General features: G+C 45.0%; 1 protein-coding gene and 1 long non-coding RNA gene across 3 annotated transcripts in view; one reads left to right on the top strand and one right to left on the bottom strand.

Moving 5' to 3' along the window:
- Nucleotides 1-27,031, bottom strand: part of LOC309335165 — a 317,841-nt gene that overhangs the window by 77,914 nt on the left and 212,896 nt on the right. The gene's annotated exons all lie outside the window — the stretch shown is intronic.
- The window catches only part of CA10 (carbonic anhydrase 10), a 339,473-nt gene that overhangs the window by 120,376 nt on the left and 192,066 nt on the right, over nucleotides 1-27,031 (top strand). For both annotated transcript variants that reach the window (XM_081849907.1, XM_081849906.1), the window contains one exon: nucleotides 19,534-19,676. In XM_081849907.1, the coding sequence (XP_081706033.1) occupies nucleotides 19,534-19,676 (143 nt within the window). The remainder of the gene's footprint in view (nucleotides 1-19,533; nucleotides 19,677-27,031) is intronic.

Raw genomic sequence — 27,031 nt, 5'->3', positions numbered from 1 at the left:
AACCATATTTATTCAAAATAAAAATCCCATCTATCTTTGTGTACCCTTTTCAGCTGCTGATCTACAGCTCCATTGTTTAGAGAAGGCTGCTTAATTTCATCACTGAAATCTTAATAGCTTTAAGGTTGAAAAACACTTGTGCATTCCTCCTTTTAATAACCATGTTCCAGCATGGAATATTGCCTCTAGAGGGGGACATTTCATAGAATCATAGAATCATAGAATTATAGAGTTGGAAGAGACCACAAGGGCCATCGAGTCCAACCCCCTGCCAAGCAGGAAACACCATCAGAGCACTCCTGACATATGGTTGTCAAGCCTCTGCTTAAAGACCTCCAAAGAAGGAGACTCCACCACACTCCTTGGCAGCAAATTCCACTGTCGAACAGCTCTTACTGTCAGGAAGTTCTTCCTAATGTTTAGGTGGAATCTTCTTTCTTGTAGTTTGGAACCATTGCTCCGTGTCCGCTTCTCTGGAGCAGCAGAAAACAACCTTTCTCCCTCCTCTATGTGACATCCTTTTATATATTTGAACATGGCTATCATATCACCCCTTAACCTCCTCTTCTCCAGGCTAAACATGCCCAGCTCCCTTAGCCGTTCCTCATAAGGCATCGTTTCCAGGCCTTTGACCATTTTGGTTGCCCTCCTCTGGACACGTTCCAGTTTGTCAGTGTCCTTCTTGAACTGTGGTGCCCAGAACTGGACACAGTACTCCAGGTGAGGTCTGACCAGAGCAGAATACAGTGGCACTATTACTTCCCTTGATCTAGATGCTATACTCCTATTGATGCAGCCCAGAATTGCATTGGCTTTTTTAGCTGCCGCGTCACACAGTACAGATGTGTAAGACCTCCACCAGCCCTAGCTAAGGAAACCTCATATTGTAGGAGACATGATGCTAATTTTTACACTGTTTTCTTATAGCTTCTGTTTTAATTGTTGATGTAAACTGCTCTTAGAAATGCAAATGCATTGCAGAGAGGGAATAGATTTGATTTTTTTTTATCGGAACCTCTGTTTTCTTACCTGTAAAACGGGAACACTGACCTAAGTTACAGGATTGTTGTGTGAATAAAACAAGGTTAATTCAGATTTTATCGTTTCATCTTATTTTTTCCCTCTTTATTGTGTTGAGTTACTTGTACGCCACTTTGAAACAACTGTACTTAAGTGCAGTTACGATTTATGAGGCTGTCCATTTTATCAGCATATCTCAAATGTAATGAAACATCTAGACATTGCAGATACTAAGCCGACAGCCATCTTTACCACTTTGGTCGGCAAAAAAGTGATGCAGCAATGCATAGTAATGAAGGTTATAATTACTGCGGCTGTTATTACCAAACACAACACAATTATGCAGCTGCAGCTAAAATTGCTTCTAGAAAATTGGCAATTGTATTTTCTATAAAAATCGTGTTTGCCACACAGGGCTGCTTCCTCATTTTCTGGAAGGAAAAAAGAAAGAAAGAATGTATGAGGGAAATAGCCATAGAGGGGAAGAATAATAGTAGCTAAAGAAGCAGCAGCAGCAGGTAGCCTTGCAGTAAAGATATTGATGTGAAGCACAATATATAGTGCAGACCTACAGAGGATGCACAATGCAGAACCATCTTGTGCAACTATGTTGGGTAAGGTTGATTTGTTTCACCCCACCTTGTTCCCAGAGTACTTCTTTATTTCCCAGGTTATTCTTGACATAGATCTTCACTCATACCTTCTCCGTTGGTGGGGGAGAGCATCATTTTGTGGTTTGCTTCAGGTGCCAAAATGACTTGCACCAGCCCTGGGTATAGAGTAAAAAAAGGTAAAGGTATGGTTAAGTCCAGTCAAAGGTGCCTATGGGGTTGTGGTGCTCATCTTGCTTCAGGCCAAGGGAGCCGGTGTTTGTCCACAGACAGCTTTCTGGGTCATGTGGCCAGCATGATTAAACTGGCACAACGGGACACTGTGACGGAAACCAGAGCGCATGGAAACACCGTTTACCTTCCTGCCGCAACAATGCCTATTTATCTACTTATGCTGGTGTGATTTCGAACTGCTAGGTTGACAGGAGCTGGGACAGAGCAATGGGAGTTCACCCCGTCACGGGGATTTGAACCGCCGACCTTCTGATCGGCAAGCCCAAGAGGCTCAGTGGTTTAGACCACAGAACCACCTGCTCCACTCTGGGTATATGATGTAAAATCAGTAAAACCAACCAATTGGAATAATCTCTAAAATAGATACAAGTATCAAACCCTCTTATAAGAGGCGAGTTACCTGTATTCTAAGAGATGGTAAAAGGGAGCTTAAAAGATACAGAAGTGTGTGGCATGATGAGAGATTGTCTGTTGTTGCGTGTGTGTTTTAATAAATCTAATATTGGACAAAGTTGGGAACAGAAATCTAAAACATGCTAGGCTGCTATATCAATGTTGCACTCTCTACACAAAGACCGAGATACAGCCTGTTTTTAAAAAAACGCCAAAACCAAGCAAATATACAAGCCAAAAATCAATATTGGCTGTTGTAACCTCTTTCCTGTTGATCTTTTGTGATGGGAAATAACACTAGGCCATACTGCAGTAAGAGCGTCACCACAAATATTGAGGGGCAATTCTATTATGATAAAGTATGCTTTTGCTCTCTGCTGTTTTCCTAATAACCTATGAGCTCCTGGTGAAATATTCCCATCTGTTGCCATGTCCATAAAATCTAGGATATTAAAGGCAGCTTACTTGAGAGTAAACACCACTGAGCTCACTCTCTTGGCTTCTGAGAAAACATCCATGCAGTTGGGTTACAGCGTCTTAGAAGGTAGGAAGGGGCCTTTTTTCATCCGTTCACAAACAAAGCATTCGCTGTGGAAACCTTCCAGTGAGAAAAATGAAGGGAATGAAGTTGCTGAAACCATAAGGTTGTAGGAAAATCCATATGCTTGACACAGTGGCCAACAATGTCCCAGGAAGCTTATTCTCCACTCAGTCGAGAATGTACAAAAATGGCTGGTTTTCACTTTGAAAAATTTAAAGTACAACTGAGGAGAAAATTAATTGCAGAGCCATCTGCTTCTTCACTCGTTTTCTGCCTTGCTTGATGCCAGCGTGAGGGGCTGACTCAGAAATCCTCCCTTTGCCTGGAGTTATCTACACATCTGCATAAACTCCACTTTCACACAACTTGAGAATTCGTAGCAGCCAACTTAAGAAATGGCAAGGTTAAAAAAATACCTGTTCACATTCTCCATCAATCTCTAGGTTGACTGAGGTGCCACTTAAAATTGAATATGCTCCTTCTGCATCACAAACTCATTCTTGTCATCTCATAAACATCATCTGCCTCAGCAGCAGTGGCAGAGTATTAATATTATTGAATTCATATCCTACCAAATATGAGATAAATGGTTTTCTCTATCCCCTTTTTCTTCACAACAGCCCAGTGAGGTAGTAAAGGCTGAAAGAGTGTAAATCACCCAAGGTCACTCAGTAAGCTTCAGGACTAAGCAGGGATGTGAAGTGGGATCTGGGATCTTACCAGTCCTAGATGGAATCTGTTGTTGTTGTTGTTTAGTCGTTTAGTCGTGTCCGACTCTTCGTGACCCCATGGACCAGAGCACGCCAGGCACTCCTGTCTTCCACTGCCTCCTGCAGCTTGGTCAAACTCATGTTTGTAGCTTCAAGAACACTGTTCAACCATCTCATCTGCTGTCGTCCCCTTCTCCTTGTGCCCTCCATCTTTCCCAGCATCAGGGTCTTTTCCAGGGAGTCTTCTCTTCTCATGAGGTGGCCAAAGTATTGGAGCCTCAGCTTCACGATCTGTCCTTCCAGTGAGCACTCAGGGCTGATTTTCTTCAGAATGGATTGGTTTGATCTTCTTGCAGTCCATGGGACTCTCAAGAGTCTCCTCCAGCACCATAATTCAAAAGCATCAATTATTCGGCGATCAGCCTTCTTTATGGTCCAGCTCTCACTTCCATACATCACTACTGGGAAAACCATGGCTTTAACTATACGGACCTTTGTTGGTATATCTAGACACACTTTGATGGAATCTAGACACACATAAAAACTGCTCTGAAAATGCTTTCTTTTTAAATTTTCCATAGAGCTCACCATGGCCATCTAGTGTCACATTGTATGTTGCACTTAAAACACATTTAAAATGTTATATTTGCAGTTGTATAGCTGAGTGCTAGTCCAGTACTCTAACCACTAAACAACCACAGCTGTTTGTGTGCAGGGAACCATCCTGCTGTCATGAACTGACGTGTCAGAGATCAGGCTGAGGAGTACATTAAGTGCAGGAACTGGCAACCAAGGAGATCCATGAACAGAAAATTTATTTCCTCTTGCATATCACTGCCCCAGTATTTGGATACTTGTAATTAAATGGATAGCCGTAATTACCCGGCTTATAACTGAAGAATGTCTTGTCCTGAGGCTACCATCATCTGACTGATTTGGTTTGCTAATATTACTTTCTTACCTGCTTTCTTCCTAACACTTGCAAGTAAATAGAAAAGTAATAAATAACACCCCCCCCCAAAAAAAAATCACTATGGAGGAGGTGCAAATAGTCTCCATTTGGCTGCAATTAATTACAGTTCAAGCTCAGCGGCATGCAAAATAATTTTAGTGCAGGAACATGATGGAGGCCGATCTGCAGCTGTTGATGTGACAGTTGTTACATTAACTATTACCTAGTTCAGAACTACAAAAGACAGAGATCAGAAAGGTTACCAGAAGCAGATGGCATAGACAAATAATAGGGTAGGGCCCAAATCCAATGCATGTGTGACCTGTTTGAATGTTTTGGTAGCAGTTTGCTGAGAAGAGAAAAACAGGGAGAAGCCACATACCTCCATCCTCTGTCCTCCTCATCCTGAGATGCTTTTGGGTCATATTCAAAGTAGCTAACTAGGACAAATAGAAGGAGAAGAAATGGAGGCAGTGAAAGAATTTACTTTCTTGGGCTCTGTGATCACTGCAGGTGGTGACAGCAGTCACGAAATTAAAAGACGCCTGCTTCTTGGGAGAAAAGCGATGACAAACCTAGACAGCATCTTAAAAAGCAGAGACTTCACCTTGCCGACAAAGGTCCATATAGTTAAAGCTATGGTTTTCCCAGTAGTGATGTATGGAAGTGAGAGCTGGACCATAAAGAAGGCTGATTGCCGAAGAATTGATGCCTTTGAATTATGGTGCTGGAGGAGACTCTTGAGAGTCCCATGGACTGCAAGAAGATCAAGCCAATCCATTCTGAAGAAAATCAGCCCTGAGTGCTCACTGGAAGGACAGATCGTGAAGCTGAGGCTCCAATACTTTGGCCACCTCATGAGAAGAGAAGACTCCCTGGAAAAGACCCTGATGTTGGGAAAGATGGAGGGCACAAGGAGAAGGGCATGACAGAGGATGAGATGGTTGGACAGTGTTCTCGAAGCTATGAACATGAGTTTGATCAAACTGCGGGAGGCAGTGGAAGACAGGAGAGCCTGGCGTGCTCTGGTCCATGGGGTCACGAAGAGTCGGACATGACTAAACAACTAAACAACAAAAGGACTACAAACACACAGCACAGGCTGGGGGTTCACATATCCAAGTCCCCATCCAGCTAGGGATGTCTATGTGGGAATCTCCTGTGCACACATGCTTCCTTGCTGAATCAGTATGTAAGAGTTGTATATGGACTTCAGGCAAGTGGGTTGTCATAGCATATTATATACATGACTGAAACATCCTAACCCCAGTATGGTATATGAGAGGTAAGTGATTGATGCGTTAATGTGTGTGGGGCTATAAAAGCATTTTTAAAAACTGTCTAAATGGAATCCCTCGGGTGCAAAGGTTCCATACCTCTGATATCAGATGCCGGCGATGAAGAAGAGAGTATGACAATAGCCTACTGGAAAATGGCTAGGGGAATCTCACCAGGGATGCTAGACTAGATAGACTTTTGTCTGTATTTTATGTCTGCAGCTGTTTAAAAACCAAAGAGTGTACAACAAAAAAACCAAGATCCTTACCCACTCAGGATTTTAGCAGAGATTATAAGTAGATTTCTCCTTTGAACATTATTTTTCTTTCATTTGTATTTATTGCATTTTTTTCCTGTCGTTGCAGCAGTTGGTTAGTATTTGTGGTTGGTTTTTTAAAAAAATGTTTCTTGTCAAATGTCTCAACTGGGTTTAGTGTTCCAGACCAGCTATGAGGCTATCTTGTATTTTTCCATTGTATTCCTTCATTAATAACATACCCTTTTGTGTATTCTAGTCTACATATCACTACATCTTTTCAGGTTGCCTACAAGCAACCTGAAATTCCAAATATAATAAATACTATTTCAGGAATTAAAACACTGTATATAGTACAGGTGAAAGGTGTAAATGCATCTCTTTGGAGGTATTTTAGAAGCCCCTGAAAGTTCACTGCCCTTGGCATCTCTCAGCCTGTTCTCTGTCTAGTGGTTGGGTAGAAGTGGATGGAGTCATCAGGCTGAATGGTTGGGTCAACTTTTGAGGGCTCTAGCATATGGTTACCTGATTTTTTTCAATGAATCTGGGAACACTTTTTTTAAAAAAAAATTACATGCTTTATTATCCCTAATTACATCTATACATCAACTGTTTTGCTGTCTCGAGGAGGAAAAGAGAAACCTGGGGGGTGGAGTTGGAAGCAGAGTTTGAGAATACAACTGTGGGATGATCACAGAATCACAGATTTGGAAAGGAACCTAGGCCAACCCCCTGCAATGGAGGTACCTCAACTCAAGCAGCCTCAACTTCACAGAACATAAGTCTTCCCTGCTCCAGTTTGACTTCTGCAGTTCCGAGCCATCGGGGACACGCTCTTGTTCACCCTTTCTCTCAAGCTCAGCTGCCCAGCTCTGCTCCAGCTCTGCCACTGCTCCAGTTGGCTGAGGGGATCAAAGTCATCTCACCCCTCCGTGCCTTGCCCAGCAGAGAAACCGTGAACCTTGCACCCCTCCTGGATAACCTGTGATCTCTCAAAATGTAGGGGGAAGGGGGCAGGAGATTGAGGGAGGCTCGGCAGTCATGAGCGGGCAGCTGCCGTTGCCCAGGAGGGGTGCAAGGTGCACGGTTTCTCTGCCAGGCAAGGTGCAAAGCCATTCTTTCACACTCTTTGATTCCCCCACCCACCTCTGCCTCTGTCTGTGCAAAAACTATCTTCCTACCCCTCTAGCTGCAGGAGAGCAGGATAAGGACATTCTGGGGATGGAATTTGTCTGGGGACAGATTTGCAAATTTGGGAACTGTCTCCGGGAAACGGGGACGTCTGGTAACCCTACTCTAGCATCCATCTCACTAAGCTACTCATTGCTCAGCATGTGGGAGCACTGGTGTTTGATGGCAAGGTTTGTTTAGGGTAGGATGTCTATGCATGGTGTGGTGACAGGAGATGTAGAGTTTTTGTTTTCTTTGTGTCTCATAATGCTGGTACCTGGGGCCATCCATTGAAGCTGAGTAATGGAAGATTCTGGGCAGGCAAAAGAAGTTATGACTTCACACAGTGCATAGTTGAATTATGGAATCTACACACACAAGATGTAGCGATGGCCACTAACTTGGCTCTAAAGAATTAGAGAAATTCATAACTTATGGAAGAAGATAAGGCTATCACTGAGTGCTACTTTAGATGGGTATGTTCTATTTCCACTCCCGGAGGAATTATGCCTATAGATATCCATTGCTGGGTATCACAAATGAGGAGAGTGCTCTTGTACTCAGGTCCTGTTGGCAGATTTCCCATTGGCAACTGATTGGCCTTTATAAGAACAGAATGCTTCAATAGATGGGCATCTGTTCTTATCCAACAAGGCACTTACTGTGGATACACAATATTTTACTACTCCCCTTCTTTCATTCCCCTCCTTCCCTCATATGTATGTGCCCACACGCGCGCACACACACACATGTGGTATGACCCCATGCATAGTGTGGGTGTGGCCAATGGAGTGAGCCATATCTATCTATTTGCTACCCTTCTTCCTGGAAATCCTTGCACAATTGGCCCTGCCTCTAAGATTTATGGATTCACAGACTCCCCAGCAGCATGCGATTCACCTAGTTGAAGGGCAGGTGCTATGTGGGGGAGAGACATACTCTAGCATAGAAAGGTAGCCTGTGAACAGCATAGGCAGCGCCTGAGCAAAACTGCTTTTGAGGAACTAGATCAGTTTATTGGGCCAGGGGCTGCTTGTGTCACATGGTCACAAATGGATTGGGTGCAGTATACCCTTTGGCCACCTGCAATAATCCCAGTGCTTTTTTTCAGGGGGGACGCAGTGGTACGCATACCCCTAAACATTTTGTGAGTATAAGTTTGGCCTCATTGAGGGGCAGTACAGTGGTATCTCGTGTTACGGACGGGATCTGTTCTGGAGGCCCGCCCATAACGTGAAAAGCTCGCAACTCAAAGTGCTGCATCCGCGCAGGCGCAAGCGGCAAAACCCAGAAGTAACCCAGTACTTCCGGGTTGCCACGGGACGCAAGACGAAAACACGCAACCTGAAGCGGACATAACATGAGGTATGACTGTGTATCAATATGAGTAGAAAAATGAGAGTACCCCTAAACATTTTTTTAGAAAAAAAGCACTGCATAATCCAGTCCTAGGATCCCATGGCTTTCAAACTGTCATGGTGGCACAGGGACCAAGTAGCCTGTACTCTGCCACAAAATGCATGGTAGTTCAAAATGCCCCACCTTTTTTTCCAGGCTAAAAGGATTATGTAAATTAGTTCTAAAAATCAGTCCAAGTTCTAAAGTTGGAGGTAAGAGTTGATAAGATCTCTACTTCAGTTTATTCATTGAGTTCATTATTTTCATAATTTAAGCTTGAAATGAAGCCCAGTCGTAAAATAAAAGCCAATCAGGTTGTATTTACCCAGCAATTATTCTTGGCTTATATAATTACTGGTGCCAAAGATAAAATCTCAAGCTAGTTTATTGAAATTGGGAATTGAAACCACAGAGAGAGAAAAGAGCTCAATGTACATCATTAAAAGCAGTCCATTCATTACTTCCACCTACTCTGCTTGAAGGAAACCATGATGCTAATGCCTCCAGATAACCACATGACCTTCTCGACTTCTACATAAAAGCTAAATGTAATGCCATAAATGCTTGAGAGGCATAAATCTTGGACACCAAAAGACATGACAGAATGGCGTTCAGCTGTGCAACTGGCCACAGGGCAAGGAACACTCCTGATCTGGGGTGGATATGAGCCAGCATCACAGGAATTAAAAAATGAGAAGTTTGATACACTGCTAGTAGACTGGCAAAATGGCCATTGTATCCTATACCTTCTCAACTCAGAAGGGAAGGGGAAAGCAGAGTGATCCGGAAAACTCAAACTGAAGGAGAAATGGCATGCATGTTTCCAGCATCCATGGACGCACCACCAAAACTCACCAGTCAGGACTGTGCAACCAACTATGGTTATGTGGCAGACCCGTGTTTGGGAAACACTGATAGCCCCTCAACTGGCGTAGCTTGAGTATTAGGGTAGCATGCTAAAGTTTCTTTCCATCAATTTGAATATTGTGTTGCCTTTACAGCTGAGACCCATGGGCTTATCACAGCAAAAAGTTACTAGTTTCCTTTGCATCCTTGTGTCTTCCCATGAATCATAAAATCAAATCAAGCCCAGCAGACCGCACAGACTTAAATCCCTATCATAAGGCGGGGTTATCGCGATCTTAACCTTTTCTTCAAAATCTCCAAGAAAATATTCAGCAGCTTCCCCTGGCAATTCCATTGTTGAGCAGCTCTCATATTTAAGAAGTCCCCCTCCCTTCTAAGTACTTAAATCTACATCTGCCATCCTGCAATATTGCTGCTTCTGCTATTATCAGTAGACACGGCGAAAAGCTGTCTTCTTCTTAAAAAAAAAAGAGAGAGGATAAATATCATAATAACATCGTGTGGAATGAAGGAGAATGTATTGCAGATCTCATCTGACCACCAGAGAGATTTTGAAGTGAGATAGAGAGGTTTGTTTACTCATGGTGAAACTCTTCATAAAGGCTTCTTTTAAAAGGAGGAGGAGGAGGAGGATTTCTATTAGCCCAGTCCCTTTTAGTTCTATATTCCTTATCAATATTATTTATATCCCCCTCCCCCCATAGGTGGGATGCGGGTGGTGCTGTGGGTTAAACCACAGAGCCTAGGACTTGCCGATCAGAAGGTCGGCGGTTCGAATCCCCACAACAGGGTGAGCTTCCGTTGCTCGGTCCCTGCTCCTGCCCACCTAGCAGTTTGAAAGCACGTCAAAGTGCAAGTAGATCAATAGGTACCGCTCTGGCAGGAAGGTAAACAGTGTTTCCGTGCGCTGCTCTGGTTTTTGCCAGAAGCAGCTTGGTCATGCTGGCCACATGACCCAGAAGCTGTACTCCGGCTCCCTTGACCAATAAAGCGAGATGAGTGCTGCAACCCCAGAGTCAGCCATGACTGGACCTAATGGTCAGGAGTCCCTTTACCTTTAGGAGCCAATTCCAGGAGGCCGTAGGTGCTTGGGCACCATCAATAATAAAATTGTGGGAGCCAGGCACCCACAAAGTCAATGAAAAAAGCTTCATCCTCCATAGCGAGCCAGCGAGCCATTCTTTTCCGGGATTGTGGCTTTGATGCAGAGGCAGTCTCTCTGCCTCCTGGTGCAAGACCATCCCCACCGAAAAGGGTGCTTCTCTGGCTCTGGATAGGAGGAGGAAGAGGAGTCGCCACCGCCACCCACCACAACACAGATGTGTGACATTATAAGCACACTGTGCTGGGCCCGGAGGTAACCCATGAAACACAGTACAAGACCAGTCCAAAATCTAAAGGTTCAGCTAGGAGTCAGTCCGACAGGGTCAAGGCAGGAAACCAGGCAAGGACAGGTAGAGGATCTCAGGCAGGATCTGGCATACAGCAATGTTGCTCCCGCAACCTGGGGCGGCGTCCAACAGCCGTTTATCTTTGTCGGGGTAACGGCCGGTCCTGATCTCCCAGCGACTCACCTCCCTGTATTGCCGGAAGGCGAGCACTCCTCCTGTGAGTATTCAGGCCTCTCCTTCTCTCAGACCTTAGTCTCTGCATCTCAGGAGACATCAGTGGGTTACTAGACCCAAGGGCCGCCTCAGCCTCCCCTGACCCAACCGGTAGTGGAGCAGCTGTGAGTGATGGCCCAGCTGAAGGCAGTGAGGTAATCCTCGCTTCTGGAGCCAGGGCAGGCTCATGCCCCTGACTCGGCCCAGCTGGTGTTTGTTGCAGGGAAACCTGTGCAGACTGGGACTCTTCAGGATCAGGCCCCAGACTTGGTTCAGATGATGCCTGAGGCAAAGGATCCGGTGCAGACTGAGACACCTCTGATTCCGAGTCTGAGCCCGAGTCCCAGGCCATCACATACACACCTGCACCTAGTGCATGTGATATCAACACACATATGTGCAGGTGTGTGGGTGTGACGTTGCACATCTGTGTTGTGGCGGTGGGCACCCACAATGCTGAGAACGAGATGGCACCCTGATCCCACCCCCCTCAATATCATACCAGCAGTCTATTGTGGTAGCTAATAATAAGCAAACAAATATATTAAACCATCTCTTTAAACAAGAGATTGGATGCATTTGCCCATGTATCTTTCTGTGGGCTATTCTGAAGCAATGTTGTTGTTGTTTAGTCGTTTAGTCGTGTCCGACTCTTCATGACCCCATGGACCAGAGCACGCGACGCACTCCGGTCTTCCACTGCCTCCCGCAGTTTGGTCAAACTCATGCTGGTAGCTTCGAGAACACTGTCCAACCATCTCGTCCTCTGTCGTCCCCTTCTCCTTGTGCCCTCCGTCTTTCCCAACATCAGGGTCTTTTCCAGGGAGTCTTTTCTTCTCATGAGGTGGCCAAAGTATTGGAGCCTCAGCTTCACGATCTGTCCTTCCAGTGAGCACTCAGGGCTGATTTTCTTCAGAATGGATAGGTTTGATCTTCTTGCAGTCCATGGGACTCTCAATAGTCTCCTCTAGCACCATAATTCAAAGGCATCAATTCTTTGGCGATCAGCCTTCTTTATGGTCCAGCTCTCACTTCCATACATCACTACTGGGAAAACCATAGCTTTAACTATACGGACCTTTGTTGGTAAGGTGATGTCTCTGCTTTTTAAGATGCTGTCTATGTTTGTCATTGCTTTTCTCCCAAGAAGCAGGTGTCTTTTAATTTCGTGGCTGCTGTCACCATCTGCAGTGATCATGGAGCCCAAAAAGTAAAATCTCTCACTGCCTCCACTTCTTCCCCTTCTATTTGCCAGGAGGTGATGGGACCAGTGGCCATGATCTTCGTTTTTTTGATGTTGAGCTTCAGACCATATTTTGCACTCTCCTCTTTCACCCTCATTTAAAGGTTCTTTAATTCCTCCTCACTTTCTGCCATCAAGGTTGTGTCATCTGCATATCTGAGGTTGTTGATATTTCTTCCAGCAATCTTAATTCTAGCTAGGGATTCATCCAGCCCAGCCTTTCTCATGATGAATTCTGCATATAAGTTAGATAAGCAGGGGGACAATATACCGGGCCAAAATTTCACTGGATGCTCAATTTTACCAATCGTTTCTTTTCGTTAAAAGAAAACATGCTGAAGATAGGCCAGTAGAAATTTCTCGAGGGTTTCAAGGTGGTGAGGTTGGGCTTACCTTACTTGCAGGTGAGGTGGTCGGGGTCAGGTTGCCTGCCCCCCTCATTTTGTTTTTGAACGTTTTAAAAGAAGGCTCGCCAGCCATCAGCAGCAGCCAGCAGGTTTTGTGGTCTCCCTGTAGCATTCAGATTTCCTTCCGGCTGCACGGCTGTTCCTGTGCCAGTTCTGCTCTAGCCAGCAACTGTGGGCAACCGATCAGGGCCCAGATATGCCAGGCAGCAAGCCAGAGGGGAAGATGAATGACAGGGATGGGAAGCGATGCCAACTCTACATTTTGAGGGGGCTCTGAGTCATTATTGTCTCAGGAAGCTCTTCCTTGCATAAATGGACTCATCTCTGCACATGTACTCCTTCTCTTCCTCTGAGATCAGTCAACTATCTCTTGCCATAGTCATGTTTGCACACTTGGAGAGGGGCCATGAATAAGCAGCAACTAGGGACACAGGTGGCGCTGTGATCTAAACCACTGAGCCTAGGGCTTGCTGATCAGAAGGTCAGCAGTTGGAATCCCCGCGATGGGGTGAGCTCCCGTTGCTCGGTCCCTGCTCCTGCCAACCTAGCAGTTCGAAAGCACATCAAATGCAAGTAGATAAATAGGTACCACTCCAGCGGGAAGGTAAACGGCGTTTCCGTACGCTGCTCTCATTCGCCAGAAGTGGCTTAGTCATGCTGGCCACACGACCCGGAAGCTGTACGCCGGCTCCCTCGGCCAGTAAAGCGAGATGAGCGCCACAACCCCAGAGTCATCCGCAACTGGACGTAACGGTCAGGGGTCCCTTTACCTTTGCCTTTCCAAGAAGACAGCAGGACCAGGAGGTTCTTTGAATCACCAGTGTGCCTCCCCCTCTGCAGAGTTGTGGACCCCAGAATGTGCCCAATGATGGCACTGCCTAGCATCAGGCCTGCCAGGGAGGGAATGTGCAGGAGAAGTCAATAGGCCAAGCCTTCCCTACTATGGAAATACAGATATGGGAAAGCTTCACCAGTTGACATTCTGTCTGCCAGGCAGTTTTATTACTTGCGTGTGGTACCCGATTTATTGCTGAGCCCTCCACCCCACCCACAAAAAGGATACAATTTGCATATGGTTCCAGGAAATACTGCTGACATCCCTGCCTATTTTTTATTATTATTTCTTTTAAGATTCAAATACATATCTGAAAGTTATATGCATACTATTCTCTACAGAGTAGTTAAATGCTTCTTGTACTATGCCCTTGTAAGTAAAATGATGAATAGGCTTAAAATATTCTTAAAGTACTATTATAGCACAATCCTATGCCTTCCTACTCAGAAGTAAGCCCCACTGCATTCAGTCACACCCAAGCTCGTATGTGTATAAGATTTCAGCTTTTAATTTCTTAGAGGAGAAACCTTCTTGGTTTCACTAAAGTTTTCTTCTTTTCTTTTGCGTTGTTATGCACTGTGAACAATTTTTTTCATTAACGGCACTCATTGTTTAATTGGCTTGTAATGCCCCCACTCCTGTTTGTTATTGGTAAGTGTGTGTGTGTGTGTGTGTGTGTGCGCGCGCGCGCGCGCGCTAAATCCAAATTGGATAAATGCTGTTCCGATCTCTCTAAGAAATCATTAATTCCTCAGAATGCAATAATGAGGAAGGACAACAAAATGGGTTCTGGTAAAAGTTTGTTTTGTACTCTGCTTGCCATTTGGAACTCTGCTTGCCATTTGGAACAGGAGGGAAATATAGAAAGAAAATAAATATGTTTTAAAAACATAGGAATAACTGCAGAAGATGGCACTTCAAACAAAACACCCCCTCATTGTATTTAAGAGCAGAGGGGGGGGGGGAATATAAAGTCTTAAAGCAATAATTTGCCTTTATAAATTGACAAAGAGCAAATGGATTACCTGAGGTGGCTAAACTCACAATTTTTCAGTAGTTGTCATCTAATAAAATGGTTTTTATCAGTAAGAGAGAGAGAGAGAGTGCACATTCTCATACACACACATATATACATATATACAGTGCTTTTTTCTGGGGGTACATAGGGGTACGCATACCCCTAAACATTTTGTGAATCTTTGTATTTTTGTCCATTTACTGTATTTATTTTTCCCAATTTGAAGTATAAAATGGTCATTTTCTTGAGTCAAAATGAAAGTAGCCCTAAACATTTTTTAGAAAAAACCCACTGCGTGTGCACACACACACACACACACACACACACATATATATATATATATATATATATATATATATATATATATGCTTTCGTAGATTTTCACGGGTACAGGAATGCAGGTTTTGGTGTCCTCGGGTGTCTTGACACCCGAGGACACCAAAACCTGCATATATATATATATATATATATATATATATACCTACATACATATATACGTATGAGAATGTGCACACATATACACAGAGATTCTAGCAGCTTCTTCAAGAACATACAGAATATAGCGGCTATAATGTCCAGGTCCCTCGGATGCACCATACAATTTGGCTTAGCAACTGTAGCGCCTGAGACCTTAGACAAATCAAATATCTTTAATACGGTCAATGACCAGAAAGGAGACCTTAGACATGGAAAAAGGATGCTCCCAGCCATTCCCACTACCTCCAGCTGATGGGGGCAGGAGTAGGAGAGTGGTGAGTGTCTCTTGTTTGGAGGCCATATACGCTGCTCAAAGTTCATGATGCACCCAAGATACTAAGGCATAATGAGACTTGCACAACAGTTTCTTCTGAGGCCTGGCTCTTTAGGGCATGAGTGAACTTTCTACACTGTACTGTCCTCTGCTAAGTGCAGGGTTGGAGATGACTTGATCTTTGCCATACTCCCTCTGATGTTATCAAGACCCATTCTGAATTTTATCCAGGAGGTCTGGAGGATTACAGTTTGAATGCCCAGTGAAGAAGCAACCACCACATGATTGGTGCAAGTTTGTAATGAGCTGAGGTGTGTGGTTTGGTTATTCTGTGCCAATCCGAGTATTCTTGAAAGGTTTTCTTTTCCTCCTTCACCTCTTTCTTGTATTAATAGTGATCAGAACTGAATATCTTCTGTTGGCGAGTGGACTGTACAAAATGTCAAATTTCCTGTTCTTTAATCTTACTACTATACGCATTTCTCCGGTGTTTGTAGAGAGATGGAAACAGTGAAGGCCTTTCAAATGTGAATGCTTCACTCACCTCTTTGATGTTACACATCCCATTTGCCAGCTATTGACGCTAATGTGTTTTGCATTAGTGCTATATAGTGGGAAAGGTCCTGTCTCTGTCACCTGCGTGTTGAAAGCATTGGGTGGAATTTGCTGACTGAAATGCAGCTGAAGGCTAGTTGTGGCCTCAGCTGCAAGCCTCTGAACAGCTACTTGGGAGGAAAACCCAACGAAATCAGTAAGAGTTATTTATGAGTAAACAAGAACTTCACAGCCCATTGGAGCTGATGAAAGAAGTTCATTGCACCTAACGTGAGTCACATTGCTTTTAATCGGACTGCCTAGATCATACTAAGCATCCATAATGCATCCCAACCACTCATAGTCTACAGAGGGCCTCTGTCTAGACTGAATATGCTTGTTAGTGCATGAGAAGCATTGAGAGGGCCTGGGATTGAAGCCATGTAGAATAAGTAATATCTAGCCTGATGGCATGCAGCTGGTATTTTGTGTGGAAGATTCACATTCATGTGGAAGAAAATTTGTCTTTATATGTGGCGCTGTGGTCTAAACCACTGAGCCTCTTGGGCTTGCGAATCAGAAGGTTGGCGGTTCGAATCCCAGCGCTGGGGTGAGCTCCTGTTGTTCTGTCCCAGCTCCTGCCAACCTAGCAGTTTGAAAGCACGCCAGTACAAGTAGATAAATAGGTACCAATGCGACAGGAAGATAAACGGTGTTTCCGTGTGCTCTGTCTTACATCACGGTGTTCTGTTGTGCCAGAAGCAGTTCAGTCATGCTGACCACGTGACCCAAAAACTGTCTGTGGACAAACGCCAGCTCCCTTGGCCTGAAAGCGAGATGAGCGTTGCAGCCCATAATCACCTTTCACTGGACTTAACCATCCAGTGGTCCTTTACCTTTTACCTTTACAGTGGCACCTTGGTTCTCAAACTTAATCCGTTCTGGAAGTCCGTTCCAAAACCAAAGCATTCCAAAACCAAGGCATGCTTTCCCATAGAAAGTAATACAAAATGGATTGATCCGTTTCAGACTTTTAAAAACAACCCCCAGAACTGCAATCTAACATGAATTTTACTATCTGACAAGACCATTGAGCCATAAAATGAAAGCAATAAACAATGTACTGCAGTCACACAATCAAGCAAGCAGTAGCTGAACTGGGTTCCACACAGTCACAAAAACAAAAACAAAAGAGCCGCAAAAACAAAAACATAACATAAATAGCAAAAACAGACCTCAGCATAACACTCAAAACAGAAGTGTGGCACTCAAATCCTAAGTGTACCACTCAAAACGGAGCACGTTCGGCTTCTGAAAAAGGTTCGCAAACCGGAACACTTACTTCCGGGTTTGCAGTGTTTGGGTTCCAAGTTGTTTGAGTACCATGGCATTTGAGAACCAAGGTATCATTGTAATAATGTATGAACTGCCATCCAGTCACATTATTTGCTGGGCTACCATTTCCTGTGTTGAACATTAGCATGATAAACTAAATAAACAATCTTCCAGTTTCTTGCCCATTCTACTTCCTGCTCAGGGAGGAAGGGGGGGGGGAGAGAATCTAACCAGTAATGGGTAGTGTGGGAGGGGCAAAGCTCAGATTGGCGCTGCCACCACACCTGCCAAACTCCCCAAATATTGCAGGGCCGTTTTCCAACCAAGCAAAGTGTACCAAAAAATGCATATGCTGCCTAAAGTGTGAGGGGGGAAATGTGCATGTTACTGAGAATGCATTATATTAGGGGAAATTGCTATGCAAAAATGCCTATATTAGGAATACTTCACACTAAAATGCATTTTTTTATGCAGACTTCTTAAAAAAAAAGTTGCAAACTGATGTGGAAATGTGGAGAACTCAACTTGAGCTTGGAAAAAAATAGAAACTGACAGATTTCTCTATCCCCAGCCACCATTCAACTTCCTGTTTTGCTTACCTGCTTAGGATTGCAAAAGTTTAACTGTGTGAATATAAATAAAGCACCTGGTAGAGCAAGCCATCTCTTTGTCTAAAAATGCATATTCTGCCTCCATTTGTAAAATTAGTGCAGCTTCCAACACATAATTAGAAAACTATGATAACCCATAAATCTAAGAAGCCAGCTTGAAATCGTTCTAACTGAAGATGATAGGGACTGGACCTGAGCTATGATAATCAGACATGTTTTCAGATTAGTTTATGAACACTTTGAAGCCTGTCTGAGGACATGGGAGTGGCAAATCTGCGCGGTCATTTTTAACACCTCCAGCTTTTTCCGTGAGATCAATGATATCCTTTAAGCCACAGACTGATGTTCAGCGCTAGTGACACAGCCACCTTTGTTGGATCTCTGCTGCTTCAGCAAACACCGCAACAATCCCTCTGCTCACCTGCTGCTTCTGTCATCGGGAGGGAAGAGAGAGAGACAGAAGGCTCAGCGCAGCAACACAAGGGAAAGGAAGTGAAGCTGGAAATTAAATTTTCAGGCATTATGAGTGCAAGTGGAAGAACGGAGCAGATGAATTTATCTGTGGGGGAGATGCACACAGCAAACTGAAGGCTCAGCAGAATACCCTTCCTCCCGCCCCTTGTCCTTTGAAAATCCCCCTGTTGGATTTATCGTTTGACTATGTCAAAGGTTAGCTTGACATAACGTGTCCTAAGTTGTTTGTGCCTACTATGCCAAAGCTCTTGCTTGAAAGTAGCCTTCCGTAGCTGAAATGTTAGCTTCAGGCCCCTTCTACAACCACAGGCACTGATCACATAGATGACAGTTGAGGAGGAGATACAAATAATCAGCATGGCAGCTTCAAGAGGTTATTGCAGAGACTGGGCATAATAGGTCCGGTAAACCAGGAACCACCTTATACACAGCTTCAGGGTGACTGTCAGGGCAGCTGTCAAATCTAATAAATGAAAATTTCAGCCAGACAGTCTCTTCTTCCACCAGGACCTTTGTAAGACCAATTGTCCAGTAGAAATAAGCATCAACTGCAAGTTCTTACACAAGTCCTACTGATCTCCCTGCCCCAGCTTTCCCCCATTTTTGTGTTTTTAAAGGTGTATCATTGAATGCTTATCAATGTGAGCCCCTATGACAGGCTTCCTCAGCCTCGGCCCTCCAGATATTTTTTTGGCCTACAACTCCCATGATCCCTAGCTAGCAGGACCAGTGGTCAGGGAAGCTGGGAGTTGTAGTCTCAACACATTGGGAGGGCCGAGGCTGAGGAAGCCTGCCCTATGAGGACTATAGTTGGAAAAGAGAGAGAAATCTATGAAATAAATAATAGCGACCAGCACCCTTCCAGCCCCCTCAGTGACATCATGGCAACATTGACAATGATGAATACGTGCGCATGTTACCTGTCAGGGCTGATTGCTACAGCCACAGTCATTAGGAGACCTCTTTCTGAACACAGAATCATAGAATTGTAGGGTTGGAAGGGATCCTTAGGATCATCTAGTCCAACCCCTTTCTGTTCTCATCCTGAAGCAAAGTTCTTAACCTGAGGTACTATTTCTGGGTTAGCAGAGTCTGAAACCTGAAGCGTCTGTAACCTGAAGCGTCTGTAACCCGAGGTACCACTGTATTAATTTTTGATCCTTCCTTATTTTAACTTTTCACAGTGATTGTTCATATGGGATGCACAATATCAGTAGTGCTTGCATTGACTTCCTCTGCCCTGTTCCCAGAACCATTTCTTTAAACTTCCTTCCCTTTTCTTTCGTTACAGTTCCTTCATTTTGGGGCCTGGTGAATTCCGCCTGGAATCTTTGTTCTGTTGGGAAAAGGCAATCACCGGTCAACATAGAAACCAGCCATATGATATTCGACCCCTTCCTCACCCCTCTTCGCATAAACACAGGGGGCAGAAAGGTAAGATTCTAGCCATGGCTTCCGCGCTTGAAAAATATTGCAACAGCTGTTTCACATTGGCATCTTTCCATATGTATGACAATGCTTTCAGCATCAGATGGGATCTCGAACTCAGGGCTCAGCCAGACCTGCGCTTGTCCCATACCTAGAAAGCATGGGACCAAGCAGTTTGCCTTTGCCCCGCTGCTTTCCCCAAGAAATCCTGCTCTTTAGTGATAAATTGGAGCAAACGTCATTCCAGAGAAAACCCGGTTGACATTTGCGCTGATTCAGTGGTTAATACAGTGGTGCCTCGCAAGATGAAAAGAATCCGTTCCGCGAGTCTCTTCGTCTTGCGGTTTTTTCGTCTTGCGAAGCAACCCTATTAGTGGCTTAGCGGATTAGCGCTGTTAGCGGCTTAGCGGCTTAGCGGCTTAGAAAAAGGGGGGGAGCGAAAAAAATCGCAAGACGTTTTCGTCTTGCGAAGCAAGCCCATAGAGAAATTCATCTTGCGAAGTGCCTCGAAAAACGGAAAACCCTTTCGTCTAGCAGGTTTTTCGTCTTGCGAGGCATTCGTCTTGCGGGGCACCACTGTATTGAGTTTTCCCAGAGGGAAGCAGCAGAGCAATGGCAAGCCTGGAAGAACACTCTTGTAGCTACTGTATATTTTATCCTTCCCATTTTCAAAACCACGCACACTTATGTTGTGCTGCATATATCTTTCTGATTACGTGCTTTAATGTGCCTTGTGTACTATTCTTAATACAGGAAAATTGTTCTTAATATTTGGAGACTTCTGCATAAGATGAGTTCTAACTTTAGTCTTATTAATGTTGTTTAAGTGTTGTACTCAGAGATGCCTGGTCTTGTTGGTATGCTTCATAAAGTTTTAACAGTGTAGGCTACTAGCAGAGAATTCTGTCCCTTGCATTTTTCTCCACGCTCTAAAATCTTTAATGAATTGGGGATATCTCTGAAGTGAAGTCCCCTCACGGAGTTTGTTGCCTCTTTGTGGCCAAAGGAGCTCCACTACCAGTGATGGTTGCACACAGGGACAGCAAAGAAGAGCAAAGTGCAATAGACATTGTATTTGTGTGTGTGTGTGTGTGTGTGTGTGTGTGTGTGTGTGTGGCGTGAGAGGAAGCACTTCCCGTATTGCCTAGGCCACCAGGTGATCTCTCTTTTCATTTGCTGAGCTAAAAGGGTGGGCTTTGCAGCAATTGCAGAAAGATAGCTGGTATGTGTTCAGTTACCTTGGGGGTGCATCCTCTCCCTCTCTGAATCATACTATGTTGGTTTCATTGCTTACTCTCAGAGGGGTAGGAACCCCTGCATTCACTTGACAACAGGCAACATTCCCTCTCCCCCACAAGTGTGCAGCCAGTCTGACTGCCTTTATAGTGGTGTGGCCTGCTTTTGTTCGTTATATGATCCCTGATTAGCTAGTATCTCATTGTGCCTATGGATAGCCATAAAAAAGCAAAAACACACCAGTATGTTGGGGAGGACTGAGGGAAGTTCCCCATTTCTGCTTTGAAAATTCAGTTCATCCCATTTAAGAACAACTTAAGTCAGTGATGGCCAAACTTGGCCCTCCAGCTGTTTTGGGACTACAACTCCCACCATCCCTAGCTAACAGGACCAGTGGTCAGGGATGGTGGGAATTGTAGTCCCAAATCAGCTGGAGGGCCAAGTTTGGCCATCACTGACTTAAGGGAAGCTTTTACATGCATGTTCAACACATCATTGCTGTATCATCAAGTACCGGTAATAACTTCTACGTGTGCAACGATCACCACAGATCCAACAAACAGCACCATGAGTCACTCTCACATCGCCTGACAACACCTTTTGCCCCATGCTTTTCAATTAAAGCACTTCATGTATTCCGTTTGGTGGCAAGTCATTGAGTGGTTAGACCCAGAGCAATGAATGTCTCTGCGTGGATCAGTTTTTAAGCATTGGCTTTGTTGCGTCCTATAATGGGGCACCCAAAGGAGACTTGAATTCCTCATGTTGTGGAAGGGGTTTTCACTTTGCTGCTGCTGCGTGCTTAAGATGAGGTAGCTAAGGTCACGTGGAAGGTCACTTCTTCCACTCTTAGAAGCAAGTCGAGCACGTCTTTCGCATATTGTAGGAAAGTTAATGGCCAAGCTGATGTGCCTCTTTAAGCGTTGTCCGAACTCTATGGGTAGGACACACCTCTGCTTTATTCTGCATCATCAACTACCCCATTTCATACCTCCAGGTGAATGGATCATGTGCCCATTTACAACTTGCTGATTAGAAGAAATGGCTTTTCTGTTTAACATCAAGAGAGGCTTAATGCAGTGTCTTAGCAAAAGCTATAGCCTGGAGGTTTTCAACATTTTTGAGTCCATGGCTCTCTTGACCAACTTCATTGTTTCTGCAGCTCCCCTATGGGAAATGTGCTTTGTGTTGAAGGAACAGGTTACCCAAACCTGACTGTGCAGTCACCCGAACCAGGCCCCAAAATTCCCAAATTCTTTCTTCAAGAATCCATTGGCTAAAATCCATTAGCTTGAGCTGTATAACACAAACCCAGCTGTATAAACAAAGCCTTCTCCTTTATCAGTCCATGAAGGCTTAATGGATGGCCTTGTCAATTCCAAGTGAAGATGGGATGGCGGATCTGGGTTTTATCTTATCAGTTGTAACTATCCTGACCACGCTGACACACAGACCTTGCAAGACAGGCCTGTCAGCCCCCGCGCCCGGGGATGGCGCCAGGAGTACTCCTATAGTTGGGTGACCTTTTTACCCCAAGGTAATAGTACAGAAACAGGAATTTCTGTTCATGCTCAAGGATGTAAACTTACGTGTACAAACTCATGAGGCTGGATTCCTGGGGAGGGGGAAAGGGGACCTGAAGGGGATATAAGCTGTATGTAACTGCTCTTTAAGTGTGCTTGCTGTGACTGATCACACAGTGCCTTTCTGCTATCCGGAAAGCATAAATAAACTCTTTCTCTGAACCAACCCTCAGTGTCTATTGACTCCTTCCTCCCTCCCGGGAGCAACACGCGCCCAACCAATGGGAAAGGTCTGAAAGGCTACAGTGTCTCAGGAGCCCAGTTATGTCTCTCCTTGCCTGCCCAAGCCATCATCTCCTCACCCCTTTTTGGATAACCTCCCTTGTGGAGGGTTCCCCCAGCCTCTTCTCCCCTCTCATCGAGGTGGACACTGCAGAATCTGGTAGTCTCTGAGCCGCCACCCTCTGCCCCAAAGAGAGTTGCCTCCTCATGCTGTCCCACAGGGGCCTAGGAAGATGATGCCTCTGGTCTTAGTGGCCCAACAGAAACAGACAAAGGGGGCTGAACATGAGGCCGTCAGCTTACTCGCCTCTGGAGGCAGCAGCAGAGGGCGCTGCTGGGCCTGCATGGCAGAGAGACTCCCCTTTGGTGTCAGGCGCTCAGCTCCCAGGCAGGCCTTGTATGCAGTGAGCACAAGACAGCTCACTGCCCGGCCTCCCACTTGTCTGCCTGTTCCCAACAGCAAGGGCTGGGCTCCCTCAGCCGCTTGCTTGCTTGCTTGCTTTCTCTGAGGCCACCTTAGCTCCTGGCAATCAGAGCCCCTTGGCCAGGGGTGCCTACCTGAATAAAATAGGGGGAGCAGGTAAGTCCCACCCACATAATTGATCGCGTGATGAGGTGCACACACACCATTGGAATGGCAATGCCCATCAACTTGGGGGCGCCCCCTCAAATACATTATTGGGGGGCAAAAACCCCTTGGCACCTAGGAGTTGGCTCTTATGCCCCTGGCCAACCGCAGAGGCACCATTCACCTGGGGAGCTTGTAGCCAGGGCCGCTGCAACAAATAGGCTTGCAAGCCTCCAATAGGCAGAGATGCAAGAGGGCAAGAGAGGAGGGAAGGAAGGAAGGAAGGAAGGAAGGAAGGAAGGAAGGAAGGAAGGAAGGAAGGAAGGAAGCTGGTGCTTCCTGAAGCTTACCTGATTGTCATTCAAGATGCCACAGGCTGCCGTGGTGCACTAGTTGAAAACCACTGATCTAACTTATAGTAGGAGTTACCACCCAGTGCCCACAGGCACCACAATGTCCATGGGCAAGGTCCCCAGTCTCTGAGCTGGTGAAATGCTTTAATACACAACAATAGGGAGTGGGGAATGAGAAAACAGGTGCAGCGTTTGGGATTTTCCCCCTTGTGCCATTAGCCTGCAAGCATTTCAGATGATGTCATGGAATCATTCCTCCATTATTTACTCTATAGCTTCCTTTTTATTACAAAGAGCCTCTCCAGCTCCTCGAGACAGTGTGTCACTAGAACACCTAATTGGATTCCAAGACCTGAAATATCAGCTTGAGATACTTAATGAGTTTACATGCAGATGAATTGCCCCAGAAGGAATGCAAGTATCGGAAGAAACCCCACATGCTGCAATTTTCTCATAATAAGGCTGCCTTTGTCTTTTGATTATATGTATTTAAAAAGAAATCAACAAGAAGCCCATTTGCAGATAAACTCTCCCTTCTAATCGAAAATTCAGGCTCTCATTAATTTACGCAGTGCATCCTCTTGTTCTTCACAAACAAGCAAAAGAAAAATAATCCTGCTTTTTGCATTTTTCCCTTGATGCTCACAACACACAAGCACCACTGGAGCAAAACAAAAGAATTTATTAAGAGGCGAGTACAGGCCCATGTCAATCAGACAACGAACACCACAGCTCCTTATGCCCAAAATGACTTAAGTGCCTGAGATAGCACTTTCTTTTAAAAACACTAAAATTGCTGCCAATTTGCTCATCGGGAGTGAAAATTGCATTAAGGAAAAGTTGTCAGCCTGGTGTCCTATAGAAGACACAAAGCCTACACCTGGATTACTAGATATGCCCTTTGCAATTTGAATCCTATTGCTCATATTGCTGGGCCCTTGCTCAGGGATAGTACCTATAGTATTGTTGTTTGTTGTTGTTTAGTTGTTTAGTTGTGTCCGACTCTCTGTGACCCCCTGGACCAGAGCACGCCAGGCACTCCTGTCTTCCACTGCCTCCCACAGTTTGGTCAAACTCATGCTGGTAGCTTTGAGAACACAATCCAACCATCTCGTCCTCTGTCGTCCCCTTCTCCTTGTGCCCTCCATCTTTCCCAACATCAGGGTCTTTTCCAGGGAGTCTTCTCTTCTCATGAGGTGGCCAAGTATTGAACCCTCAGCTTCAGAATCTGTCCTTCCAATGATCACTCAGGGCTGATTTCCTTCAGAATGGATAGGTTTGATCTTCTTGCAGTCCATGGGATTCGCAAGAATCTCCTCCAGCACCATAATTCAAAGGCATCAATTCTTCAGCGATCAGCCTTCTTTATGGTCCAGCTCTCACTTCCATACATCACTACTGGGAAAACCATAGCTTTTACTATACAGACCTTTGTTGGCAAGGTGGTGTCTCTACTTTACTATAGCATTAGGTGTGTTTATTATATGCTTTAATTGTGCATTAGACTTAGAAACATGCTGTATAGCAAGTCAGATCATTGGTCTGAGCACATTGCATGCAAAATATCTCCAATTCATACCCCGACAACTCCAGGTATAACTGAGAAAGACTTCCTGAAACCCTGGAGAGCCTTGGCTAGTCAGCACAGATAATATCGAACTAGATGGATCAATGTTCCTAACTGATTCCCGAAGTCATATTTCTGGGTAATTTAGCATTATCCACTTTTTCAAAATGCCTTCTATCACATAATATTTAACCTATAAGTTTTCCTGGAGTTGGAACTGCACCAATACACTTCCAGTGGAAGGGATAGCACAATGTGGCAATGGGAATAAAAGTCACTTTTGCTGTTTCAGTGTAGTTTAACAGCTTAGTTTGCCATTCTTCTCTGGTCAGGACTCTTTCTTCTTTCCATCTCTGGGCTAGTAGCATCCTTGCTGCTGTTGTCACACATATAAAAAGTCTTTTCCGTTCCTTTGGAATGTCAATACCTATAATTCCTAATAGAAAAGGCTTCTGGTTCTTTTACAAAAGTTATCTTAAACATTTTTCCCCCATTTAATTATAAGGTAAAATGTAAAGGTAAAGGGGCCCCTGACCATTAGGTCCAGTCATGGCCAACTCTAGGGTTGCGGTGCTCATCTCGCTTTATTGGCCAAGGTACCCAGCATACAGCTTGCAGGTCATGTGACCAGCATGACTAAGCCGCTTCTGGCGAACCAGAGCAGTGCACGGAAATGCCGTTTACCTTCCCACTGGAGTGGTACCTATTTATCTACTTGCACTTTGAGGTGCTTTCGAACTGCTAGGTTGGCAGGAGCAGGGACTGAGCAACGGGAGCTCACCCCATTGCGGGGATTCGAACTGCCGACCTTCTGATCGTCAAGTCCTAGCCTCTGTGGTTTAACCCACAGCGCCACCCACGTCCCTCATTATAAGGAGTAAAGGGTAAAGGTAAAGGGACCCCTGACCATCAGGTCCAGTCATGGCCGATTCTGGGGTTGCGGCACTCATCTCGCTTTACTGGCCAAGGGAGCCGGCGTACAGCTTCCGGGTCATGTGGCCAGCATGACTAAGCCGCTTTTGGCAAACCAGAGCAGTGCACGGAAACGCCGTTTACCTTCCCGCCGGAGCGGTACCTATTTATCTACTTGCACATTGACGTGCTTTCGAACTGCTAGGTTGGCAGGAGCAGGGACGAAGCAACGGGAGCTTACCCCGTTGCAGAGATTTGAACCGCTGACCTTCTGATCAGCAAGTCCTAGGCTCTGTGGTTTAACCCACAGCGCCACCCGCATCCCTATTATAAGGAGTACTTACTATAAGGAGTACTTTCTCTTAATAGCCCCAGTTATCAGAGCCAATAAGCAATGATGGCGCAGTGCAGTCACATTTCCTCATCCCTGCTCAGGGAATTATTTATACATCAGCCTGTCTGTCGTGGAACTTGGGCATTTCATGGACCTGAGTTTACAGCAGAGGAGTATGAGCTTATTCTAGGATGCCCATGCCAACATCACCCACTAGGGCTTTAGGTCCCCATCTTCACCTTTGGACCCCATGTTTCTGTCCCTCAAGGATTGCTGTCTCATTCGCTAGTATCCTTATATGAGAGTGGGCTTGGCTGCACCTGCATGTTGCTTTTATTCTCACTCTTCTTGCCACAGTCTGCCCTGTTTCCAAAACCTTCTGCTCTACAGAACAGTCTTTACTAGTTCTGCTGCCCATTCTACTAACCATACCATTATTTCCCCCTCCAGCTGGGAAAATGACCACTGCTTCCCATTCGTGGGACAAGAGAACAGTCTTGAGTAGAGACTATTTTAATGAGACCCAAGGAGCCAAATGGGCCTAAGCTCCCAGCCATTGCTGTGAGCCTTTCTTAGCATAATGAAT

Source organism: Podarcis erhardii (assembly GCF_964252035.2).
Source record: "Podarcis erhardii genome assembly, chromosome: 2".
NCBI lineage: Eukaryota > Metazoa > Chordata > Lepidosauria > Squamata > Lacertidae > Podarcis > Podarcis erhardii.
The sequence above is the reverse complement of the archived record's forward strand: the minus strand, read 5'-3'. Positions and strand labels throughout refer to the sequence as shown.